Source organism: Ictalurus furcatus, chromosome 22 (genome assembly GCF_023375685.1).
Source record: "Ictalurus furcatus strain D&B chromosome 22, Billie_1.0, whole genome shotgun sequence".
Taxonomy (NCBI): Eukaryota; Metazoa; Chordata; class Actinopteri; order Siluriformes; family Ictaluridae; genus Ictalurus; species Ictalurus furcatus.
This window is the reverse complement of record NC_071276.1, coordinates 18,457,640-18,470,092: the sequence shown is the minus strand read 5'-3', so window position 1 is coordinate 18,470,092 and position 12,453 is coordinate 18,457,640. Positions and strand designations below refer to the sequence as shown.

General features: G+C 37.5%; 1 protein-coding gene across 1 annotated transcript; it reads right to left on the bottom strand.

The window, feature by feature from the left end:
* Positions 1 to 2,266: 2,266 nt before the first annotated feature.
* Positions 2,267 to 12,024, bottom strand: coq5 (coenzyme Q5, methyltransferase). Its single transcript, XM_053610573.1, has 7 exons — positions 11,809 to 12,024; positions 9,438 to 9,587; positions 8,995 to 9,216; positions 7,198 to 7,304; positions 6,494 to 6,582; positions 6,129 to 6,240; positions 2,267 to 4,391 (listed from the first exon to the last, which is right to left on the bottom strand). Exons 1-7 carry the CDS (start codon positions 12,005 to 12,007, stop codon positions 4,290 to 4,292), a joined length of 981 nt encoding a protein of 326 aa, XP_053466548.1. The 5' UTR covers positions 12,008 to 12,024; the 3' UTR covers positions 2,267 to 4,289.
* Positions 12,025 to 12,453: the final 429 nt, after the last annotated feature.

Genomic DNA, 12,453 nt, shown 5'->3' with positions numbered 1-12,453 from the left:
CTGAGCCTCTCATTTCCAGTATATTATACTCAATAAAATATACAGGTTTATACACAAATGTACACATTTTAATGGTCAATTTCTGTTAAACTACACATGCAGTGTACAAGTTTTAATGGAAATATACCTGTTTTGCTGGAAATATACCTGTTTTATCTGCTATTCATTACTATAACAATTTTATCTACTGTACCTATTTTAATCTACTAAACTGTACTATACTACACAATACTATTAATATTTTATCTACTGTACTGTAATATATTATATGGTACTACAGTTCTGTGCAAAAGTCTTAGGTACCCTATTTTTTTTAGTACAAACTTTTATGGATTTTTATTTTATGACTTCTACATCTTATGACTTCTCATTTCTAATATATTACACAAATATATAGATTTAAGATGCACAAATATACACATTTTCATGATCAATTTCAGTTAAACCACACATGCGGTGTACAAGTTTTGCTGGAAATATACCTGTTTTATCTGCTATTCTGTACTATAATTTTATCAACTGTACTGTAGTACATTTGACATATTTCAGCTATTATACTACACTATAACAATTTTATCTACAATAACGTACCTGTTTTAACTGCTATACTATATGATACCATGCTGTACTATATTTTACTATCATAGAATATAACTATTTTATCAACTATAACTTTTTAATCTACTAAACTGTACTATACTATACAATACTATTACGATTTTATCTACTGTACTGCACAATAATTAAGATACTATATCTCAGCTTTGGAGCATGTTACAATAACACTATGTGCACTGATGTGTTAGTCTTGATCTCCCTAACGCACACTGTGAATTTGGGGAAGATCTGAGAACGTCAAATTTTTCACCCAAAATAGAAAAATGGTAAGGGGTTAACCTTTGTGATTTTTTTGGGGTCAAAAATTCATCGTTCTCAGATTTACACCAAATTCATACCGTGCGTTACGGAGGTCAAAACGAACAGAAGAGTCTGATTCGTTTCGTCCGATCGTGCTCCAGAGCCGAGATCTGAGCCTCTCATTTCCAGTATCAGAAACGGAGTCAGAATAATTTTATTCATCATATACATTTGCATTTATTAGGAGTTTTTCTTGCTGTTTGGTCACAACACGATACATTCAACACACAAATTTCAGACAACACAATTACCACCTTAAAATATACAAATATTGCACCTTGTGCAGAAATGGTAGGCTCGGTTGTAATTGACTTTACAGTGGAGGTAGAAATAGCATCTGGATGCAGTTCAGGTTGCATTAAACAGAGTGGAACAATTGTGATTGATATATAATAAATAATAGCAATTATCTGTATTTCGTAAAAACATTTAGTGCAGATTGCTTGTTCCTGGCAGGACAGCATTGTAGGGATTACTGAATGCTGCCTAGCCAGCCTGGTTAATAACAGAAATTGCCGGTGGAAGGAAGCTGCTTCGATGGTGTGCAATTTTTGTTACAGGCGAGCGGACTCGCTTTCCTGATGGTAGTTTTTGGAATAGGTCATTAGCAGGGTGGGAGGTGTCACTGATGATTTTTCCTGCTCGCCTCTTTGTCCTGGTGATGTACAGGTCTTCAAGTGGTGACAGACTGCAGCCGATGATGTTCTCAATGGTCTTGCTAATCCGTTACAGCGTCCAATTTTCTCTGGCTGAGGCTGCACCAAATATTACACTCAACATAATGTACAGGTTTAGGACATACAAACTGAAACATTTTAATGGTCAATTTCAATTCAACTTCACAGGCAATGTACGAGTTTTGATGGAAATATACCGGTTTTATCTGCTATTTTGTACTATAACAATTTTATCAACTGTAATGTAGTATATTTGACATATTTCAGCTATTATACTACACTATAACAATTTTATCTACTGTACCTATTTAATCTATTAAACCGTACTATACTACACAATACTATTACTATTTTATCTACTGTACTGTAGTAAAATAAAGATATTATATCTCAGCTTTGGAGCATGATAGAGCAAAACTATGTGCACTCCTGTGTTAGTCTTGATCTCCCTAACGCACACTGTGAAATTGGGGAAGATCTGAGAACGTCAAATTTTTCACCCAAAATAGAAAAATGGTAAGGGGGTTAACCTTTGTGATTTTTTTGGGGTCAAAAATTCATCGTTCTCAGATTTACACCAAATTCATACCGTGCGTTAGGGAGGTCAAAACGAACAGAAGAGTCTGATTCGTTTCATCCAATCATGCTCCAGAGCTGAGATCTGAGCCTCTCATTTCCAGTATATTACACTCAATAAAATATACAGGTTTAACATGCACAATTATACATATTTTAATGGTGAATTTCAGTTAAACCACATGTGCAATGTACAAGTTTTGCTGGAAATATACCTGTTTTATCTGCTATTTTGTACTATAACAATTTTATCTACTGTACCTATTTTAATCTACTAAACCGTACTATACTACACAATACTATTACTATTTTATCTACTGTACTGTAATGTATTATCTGATAATACAGTGCTGTGCAAAAGTCTTAGGCACCCTATTTTTTTTTTTTTTTTAGTACAAAGCATGTTATGGATTTTTATTTTATGACTTCGACATTATCGAGTCGGTACAGAAACACTTTAGAATCCCAAACATTATTTTTCCAGCACAAAATGAAATGTTACAGAGAAATGTTTGAATGTCAGTAAAGAAAGCAGCGTATTACATGGTAAGAGACACTTTCCAGACAAAAACACAATGAAGGCTGCTGGGTTTCGCTGCAGAAATGAGAAGCGAGTGCGACAGTCAAAGTCTCCAGAAGAACCGTGTCTGGTTCTGCACGATGCTCAATAACACTTACAGCTCATTTCCTTAGAAAACTGCACACATTCTTCCTGAGACTTTTTCTTTCTTTCTTTTTTTTTTTTAAATTTAAATAAATTTAGGCACTCTATTTTTTTTAGTACAAACTTTCATGGGTTTTTATTTTATGATTTCTCATTTCTAATATATTACACAAATATATATTGTACCAAATACATCTCAAGTGTGAACAATGAAATGACCCTGATCACATCTTTTACACATCTACTCTCCCTCTTCTATTTCTATAGGCTGGAGCCGTGCACACCAACCACTTTCTGAAACTGTAGCCTGTCGAAAAATGTTGTACACAACAACCTCGTGACAAAAACAGAAGAAACATGCTTTCCAAAAAAATGTCCGTATAGACACACACAATCACATAATCTTTATCTTTAATAAAATGTCTCCTTTATGATAAAACTCTCATATTGACAGCTATCATTAAACAGCACGAGCCCTTTTATCAGGTTTTCCTCCTGCATCTCATGTTCGGGTCAAACATGGCGATACATGCCGATAACATTATTGGGTAATGGATTTATTTATTTTTTGAGTTCACCTGGTGTTAACAAGGATAAGTCCAGACAAATCCTACAATTTACACACTTATTTTTGAGATACTGCACTAACGTGAATGTCCCCCTGATGGACTCATAGACGGACTGATGCGACGATCTCAGACTGCCAGAAAATGGGCCTTGAGACCCTGAAAGTGAACGTGTAAGTAACATCTCTGTATGATAAACAGGAAGGTATGTCTATTTTAGACATCCACCAGATTGTAGCATGAAAACCACAAACATGAATTTGTGACGTGAATTTAAAAAAGCGTGAGACGTTATACCTAATGGAGCCAATTTAAACCCTGCATTACTTTCTTTTATGCAAGCCATAGCAACACAATTAAAAAAAAAATAGAATCCTAAAGCGAATAAACTGAAAATGAAGATGCACGGTTTCTTTCTTTCTTCAACAACATATTGCCTTCTATTTATTATTCTGACAGTGAAACACGGAAAGGCTTTTTTCTTTAAATTCCGGTGTAGCTCATGCGACACTGCTCCCCAGTGGACATGCTCGCATTACTTGAGAATGAAGAGTTCAACCTATACGAGCATCTGCACACAACACCCTGAAGTGCTCACAGACATGCATTCACAGAAGCATTAATCAGCCTCAAAGCTCTGCTGCACTGCTCTTTCACTTTTGGCCAAATTAGTCCTTTAAACATGACTTATGAATAATCCTGATTTCAGTGGAGCCTCTGTATTACGAGGTTGCACACAGCTTCGTAGCGTTGTGTCCGTTACATCTGCAGAACTTCTCAACACAGAATGCAATGAGTTTTTCTCTCATACATCATCAACTTGTCTCCTCTTCCATGTGTGTACACTGCCTGCTCCATCTGTAAGTGCGTGTGTGTTTGAGACATCCATCAAAGCTTGAACCCTGAATGAAGAGCGACGATTCCTCCACTGAGATTAGTGTACTGCACTCGGAAGAAACCGGTGTCCTCGATCATTTCTTTAAATGTTTCCTGTTAAAAAAAACAAACAAAAAAAAACACGGGAAGAATGGAATTTATATTAAAATGTGCAAATTTGTAAAGCAGCAGGTTTTTTGTACAGGATGGTAGAAGTCTCTGGGGACTGGTGGAGGCCCAATCATGGCTGTCCATTAGTGTCAGCTCTAATTTCTTTTAGTAACTTTGTGAATGAATTTTAACACCTCATCAATATGTCTGTCCATGCATCAAACAGAACATCCATCAACCAAACAAACCATCCATCTATCTAACAAACCGTGCATCCATCAAACTAACCACCCATCCATCTAACAAAACATTCATCCATCCATCAAACAAACCAACCATCCATCCATCCAACACACAAACAAAAGCATCCATCAACCAAACAAACCATCCATCCATCCATCCAACAAACCATCCATCCATCCATCTAACAAACCATCCATCCATCCAACAAACAAACCATCCAACACACAAACAAAACCATCCATCAACCAAACAAACCATCCATCCATCCAACAAACCATCCATCCATCCATCCAACAAACCATCCATCCATCCAACACACAAACAAAAGCATCCATCAACCAAACAAACCATCCATCCATACATCCAACAAACCATCCATCCATCCATCAAACAAACCATCCATCCATCCAACACACAAACAAAACCATCCATCAACCAAACAAACCATCCATCCATCCATCCAACAAACCATCCATCCATCCATCCATCTAACAAACCATCCACCCATCCAACACACAAACAAAACCATTCATCAACCAAACAAACCATCCATCCATCCATCCATCCAACAAACCATGCATCCATTCATCCATCCAACACACAAACAAAACCATCCATCAACCAAACAAACCATCCATCCATCTAAAAAAACATTCATCCATCTAACAAAACATTCATCCATCCATCAAACCTACAAACCATCCATCCATCCAACAAACCATCCACCCATTCATCCATCCAACACACAAACCATCCAACAAACAAACAAAAGCATCCATCAACCAAACAAACCATCCATCCATCTAAAAAAACATTTATCCATCCATCAAACAAACAAACCATCCACCCATTCAACACACAAACCATCCAACAAACAAAGAGAAGTATCCATCCATCTAATAAACCGTGCATCAATCAGTCAAAACATTCATCCAGCCATAAAAAACCATCTATCCATCCATCCATCCAATAAACCACCCATCCATCTAATATCTCCATCCATCCAGCCATAAAACCATCCACTCAAACAAACAATTCATCCATCCATATAACAAACCATCAAACACACCATCCATCCATCCAACACACCAACCACCTATCCAGCCAAAAGAAACATTTATCCATCCATCCATCAAATAAACCACGCACCCATTCATTCTTCATTCTAACAATCCATCCATCCACCCATCAAACCATACATCTAACAATCCATTCATCCATCAAACAATCCATCCAGCAAATAAACAAAAAATACAGCTATCCATCTAACAAACCGTCCATACATACAACAAAACATCTATCCGTCCATCAAACAAACCATCCATCCATCCATATATCAGTCAGTCAGTCAGTCAGTCCAACATGCCAGCCATCCATTAAACAAACAAACCATCCATCCATCCATCCATCTTGAGGAAAAACACAGATCTAGAGAATAAATTTCTTACTCAAGGTGACAAGAGCAACACTCAGCCTTTACCAGTCCTGTACAGTTACCTGATCCGGAAACTTGCGTATGCTCTCCACCAGATACTGATACGACTTCCAGTCTCCTGCAATCACCTCACCTAGAACTGGAATCATCTGGAAACTGTAGGCATCATAGAGCCTGCAGAACACATCACCACCAACAACATTAATACAGCTTACCCGTCCCTCACACCAACACGCTCACCGACACCGAAACCCAAAAAGAAATGAATTACACCGTTACATTTCGTTTCGACTGTAGTGTAAAACAAACAGTACAACACTTCCTTTGCATGCTGTTATAGGAAAATAATCAACGACTGGGTGGCGTGATGGTGGGACTTACTGTTCCTGGTCAAACTCTTATTTTACGGTCAAACAAAGGCACTGACCTGGACAGAAGAGGGTTGGACACTTTGCTGAACTCTAGACACATGAAGCGCCCACCTGGTTTAAGCACACGCAGAGCTTCCTGCAGAGCCTACACACACACACACACACACTTTAAAGATTCACTGTCCTCATCCACCTCTACTGTACAAGTACACAAAAATATTAAACATTTCTTATTAAATCTCACCCGCTATTTATTTATTTATTTATTTTTGTAATGCTTTGTGTATTTTGCTTATTTTTATACTATGTGAAAAAGAACTTAAGAACTCAAACTCCAGATCTTAAGACAAGAACAAAAAAAGATTTTCCTATCACACAGAAACTTAAATAGAGTTCACGGAAAAAACTTCCCCGTTACTGGGAACCAGTCCGACAGACGTAAACAACTTGCTCTCGCTATGCAAATTAGTGCGCTGCACAAACAGAAAGTGTTATCTGGACTGTAAAAGACGTGTATGACGTGTGTATATTTGATCAAATATACTCTAGCAATAGAATTATGACGCAATTGTTTCTTTTCCACCGAACCGTTCGAGCCCCTTATGATTTGAAATGTTGCTGATGTCTAAAGTTATGCATGCGGTCATTTTAATTCGCTCAGTAAATAATAGATACTAAACATTCTATATCGTTTCTATACGATTTCCCTCCTACAGATTTATAGAGAGTTTGAATACCGACTAATAAAGAGCGTCTTTACCTGCTCGATGTGAGTGACGTTCCGGATGCCGAATGCGATGGTGTAAACGTCAAACCGATCATTGTCGAATGGAAGCTCCTCGGCGTCACCCACTACCCACGACAAACCTGCACACAACACACACACACACAGATGTATCATTAAAATATAGCACACGTCTGTATTACAATGCTAAGAATCTGATGTTAATTCTCCTGTCAATTACGAGAAAATGGTTACGGTTGATGAATGGATTGATAGAATATGCAATATAGACGAGATGGAAAGATGGAAATCTTTTATTTCTTTAAAAGATCCGGATTTTTGAATGAGTGGACGGAATACGTCAAACCCATACGATCAGACTTTTACTGAACAGAAATATATATATGTTTATTGAATGGAAAATGACTTGCAGAGTATTTTCTTTAGGAGTTACAAGGAATTAGCTCCCTGGGTTATTTTGTATACAGTTGCTGTTATAAGGGTGTGAGAATACAAAACATTTGGGAAAAATCAATGAATTCGGTATCCAGGATTGATGATATACATATCTGGTAACAACTCGGTAAACAAATTAATGATCTTGTATTATTGTGTCTTGGTCACTGTATGTATTTTCCTTGTAGAACAACAGTAAAACAACAAAAATGGACTATACGCGCACGGGTTACGGGAATTGTTACCTACGGAGTAACCTACTTGTTTGATGAGCCGACAACAAAAGCACAGACCAACGGAACAGAACAACAACATCAGAAAACAACAACAGAATAAAACATATGTAGAACAGACTAGAATATCAGAACAACAACAATATAATATACTGTAACAACAACAACTAAATGGAACACAACTGAATAGGGATGTAACAATACATGCCACGTTCATGCCACGACGCATCACTGATCCTTTCATGGACCCAATGTTCCATAACGAACATTATGGAAATGTGTGACATCATCATACTATTAATTATGCAGCTGATGCAACGGCACCGTTTGAACACCAGAGATCCCAATCTGCCCAACACGTAGAGTTAAAATATATAGAGAGCACACCGGTCACATGATCACATTCTTTCATGGAGAGCTTGCACCAAGGCAGAGACGGATATACTCTGCATTTGTGAGGTGACCGATCGGCCGATATCTCGGATCGCAAACAACCATCACACGTCACACAACAACGTTATGTCCGTTAAAAAGTGTACATCGTACCTCTGTGATCTACAGCGCCTGAGAAGGAGAACGTGGAAGCCGGCCATTTTAGCCGACTTTGGAGCTCTATCTGCAGCTAAAGTGACACCACAGGTGCCGATCAATCAAATTTTGTGGAGAGTTTAAACATTTATTCCTTTACTTATTTTATTGGTAAACCTACAGTCCTTTTTTTTTTTTTTTTTTACAATATTAAACCTCTGCTCATAGCAATGTTTTAATGAACAGTTCTATAGAGACAAAAATGCGCATTGTTCTTTATTGCTTATGATCCAATAAATAAATAAATAAATAAATAAATAAATAAATAAGTAAGTAAGTAAGTAAGTAAGTCTTTTCAGTCGTAATTTTTCTTCGTTTAAGTTTTGTTCAAAACCTTATTAGAATATCGAATCGTGACCCCGGCATCGTGATACGAGTGTATCGTTACATGCCCGTTATACAAAGAATGGAAGAACAATAGAACAGAACACCACTCTTCTACAGTAATGTTTGTGTGTGTAAGTAAATAAACAAACACATACACTACAGAGTTTTCGGTTTGATGAAAGATTATAAAGGAAATGCTGTTCTGTGTATTAACACAGTAACGCAGTACCTGTGGTGATCCCTGCGTTCTCCGCCCGCTCTTTCCCCACCTTCAGCATTTCTTTATTGATGTCACACACCACCGCTCGGGTTTCTGGAAGCTCCTCCCTCTCTGAGCCGTAACTCCTGGAGATGTCCTGCCAGGAAGGCGTCTGATTGGCCCGCGCTCTCTGACGCAGCTGCCTCTCACGCACCGAACGTGTGTAATTCAGGAAACGGAACGAGATGTCACCTAGACAACACACACACACACACACACGTCATTTCTTCATCAGAGATGAATAAATAAAGCATAAGAGGATTAATGATGTGTCGTGTTTTATCATTCATTTTATTCTATTTTCAGTTACAGTATTTTTCCAGTTCTTGTTTTTTTCTTCTGTATTTTACGATCACCTATTTCTCTTTATCTCTTTATAGTTTAGTGTGCTTGTATGGACTGAACGTGTGTACCGGTGCCTCCGGCTGTGTCGAGCAGGCGTAACCCAGGCTGAGGATTCATCGCACGCAGCAGCGCGTCCTTCCACAGCCGATGGATACCCAGACTCATCGCGTCGTTCATCACGTCATACTTCTGAGCAACGCTTTCAAACACCTTATACACTGAGGAAGGAAGAGACACACACACACACACACACACACACACAGAGGAGTGTGAGACCCAAGAACTTCACTCTCTTACATGACGACTTGTACATGTTGGAGTTACAGAGATGTCTGTGGGGACATTTAAGTTACCCGTATGCTGCGGAAAACAGCTAGTCTTATGTTCAGTGTCCAAGTTACTAATGTTACATACGGTCAGAATCAGAATAAATACCCATTCTAAATTAATATCCAAATTATAATTTTAAATGATATACAGTACTATGCAAAAGTCTTACATACAAAGAAATGCTGTAACGCAAAGATGCCTTCAAAAATAATGAAATTAAATGTTTCTATATTTTAAAAATATATACTATAAAGAGCAGTAAACATTAATAAATGAAACAAAGGCAATATTTGGTGTGACGACCCTTTGCTTAAAAAAAAATCTGCAGTCTCAGGTAGAATGTGTGCAGTTTTATAAGGAAATGAGCTGTACGTGTTACTGAGCATCTTGCAGAACCAGGCACGGTTCTTCTGGAGACTTTGACGCACTAGAATACTGAAAGCAGTGACATGTTCGCGCCTGTAGATGGCCCCATTTACTCACAAATCAGAAGAGAACTCTGTAAACACTGACTGTCCATTTAAACACAACGTTTTAGATATTACTCTAAATTTCAAAAAGCTCTTATTTGATTTAAATCACAATTTCGAGTACCAGTGCTGCCTGCTCAAACAGCGAACATACAGTACATCACTGCAAGTAGTAAGTTAGAGTTGTTTCCCCAGCCCTGGTCCTCTTGGAGAAGACCCTGTCCTGCACATTTTAGTGTATGTTGCTCTCTCTCTCTCTCTCTCTCACTCACACACACACACATTTTAACTCAGGAGGGGCTGTAAATTCATTGATTAATTATCAGTGGGTGTGTGAAAGCAGGGAAAATACTCAAATATTATCATATTTAAATATTCAGTGACCTGAGGCTTGTGTCTGGGGTTTTTCTGTTGCAGCTCTGAAATTCAATTCAATTTGATTTGTATAGCGCTTTGAACAATGGACATTGTCTCAAAGCAGATTTACAGAAATATATAAACACAGGATACAGATTTTAAGCGTGTGAATTTATCCCTATTGAGCGATATGGTGGAGACGGTGGTGAGGAAAAACTCCCTGAGATGATATGAGGAAGAAACCTTGAGAGGAACCAGACTCAGAAGGGAACCCGTCCTCATCTGGGTAACGACGGATAGTGTGAGAGTAAAGGAAAATTCATTATGGTGTTTATATGAAGTCTGTTTGTTGAACTACTCCACTGTTCACTAAAGGAGACCTGAGTGTAAAACTGTATGTGGTCATTGCAGTCCCAAGGCCATCGCAGTGACCGTCGTCCCAGCAACCACAGTGAGAACGTCCATGTGGAATTGAGGTCCAAATCCATTTCCATGGTACTTCAAGCGGTACCGTCCTCAGTGATCTCCAGGCTGTACTGCTTGGGGCCGTCCTCAGTGGCAGAATGCAGCCTCCAGTTGATGAGAGCTCCATCCAGTGGTAGCGCATCAAATGAACTCATGGAACAACTTAGACTTCTCTTTTTTTTCTTATATAAAGGCATACCCCAAGTGTTTGACTCTTTTGAAAAGGTCTTTAGTATCGTGATTTTGGTTTGTTCTGTCTTTACATCATTGGATTTAAAGGTTTTTTTTTTTTTAAATCTGCTTTATTATTTGTTTCATTTTACTCGTATTTTATTTCATTGCTGTCACTTGATTTTATTGTACAGCACTTCAGACAATACTCGACTTTAAATGTACTACACAAATAAAGGTGACTTGACTCTGAACATGGTTGTGATTAAGAGTGCACTTTCTGCTTATTTATTTACTCTATGATTCTGTTGAGAATAACAGGACAATAATATGACAGTTTTGTCATATTAACAATTAATAGAAAAACTTTACCTTAAGGTGTTTAGGGTCTGATGTGTTAAACATATGTGCCGAGCTAATACCAAACACATTTAATAATAATAATAATAATAATAATAATAATAATGCTCTTCATTTACAGCGTCTTATTATTAGGGAAAGGGAAAATGTATGTTTTACGTTGACTGGGAGAAGGAAGTGCAGTCAAATTTAAAACTTAAACATTTTAGATTTAAACAGTTCATTTTAAATGTGAGAAGTCTCATTCTCTCTCTCTCTCTCTCTCTCTGTGTTTATTGCCTCTCACCTCTTTCTGCTTTCTCCTCTTCTGTCACCGTCTCGAAACCAAAATGGACGCTTTTTCCTTCCGAAACTCCTGCGTAGCTTCGACATATTGACACTTCTGCCGAATAAAGTGAACTTCTGACTCGGGTTCTACACACAGACTTGACATTTTGAGCCGGGCAATTAAGTGTTCGCATGAGAACTCTAAAGGACGCCGCCATCTTGCTCTGAAGGCGCCAGTGCTACGTCATAAACGCGCGACAGTCGCTTCGAGTTGTCATCAGTAAACGACGACTGTTGCATGTAGTTCAGAGAATGATTAGTACACTCGTGTCATTTTCTTTTGTTTTATTTAGACTTTAACCCAAAAAAGACCGTCGTATTATATATATATATATATATATATATATATATATATATATATATATATATATATTGCAAATTGTTATATGCGAAATGAGCATCAACTAATAAATACGACATAAAACAATACAATAAAAATAGGTAAATAAATAATAATTGAAAATACGAAAAACAAAACAAAACTTTAAATTACAGGAGGAATCAAAATGTCGTATATATTATAATGTATGTACAATAAATTCAATCAGTCGATAACAGTCTAGCACTTATTTCATGTCTATAATCTTCTTTAATAATACTTTTT

What these genes read in the sequence shown, in the direction of transcription:
- coq5 (XM_053610573.1), bottom strand. Translation starts at nt 12,007, where the DNA reads ATGGCGGCGTCCTTTAGAGTTCTCATGCGAACACTTAATTGCCCGGCT. An exon ending in AGAGGAGAAAGCAGAAAGAG is followed by an intron (nt 9,588 to 11,808) that starts GTGAGAGGCAAT and finishes TTCCTTCCTCAG; the next exon opens with TGTATAAGGTGTTTGAAAGC. An exon ending in ACGTCACTCACATCGAGCAG is followed by an intron (nt 6,583 to 7,197) that starts GTAAAGACGCTC and finishes GTGTGTGTGTAG; the next exon opens with GCTCTGCAGGAAGCTCTGCG.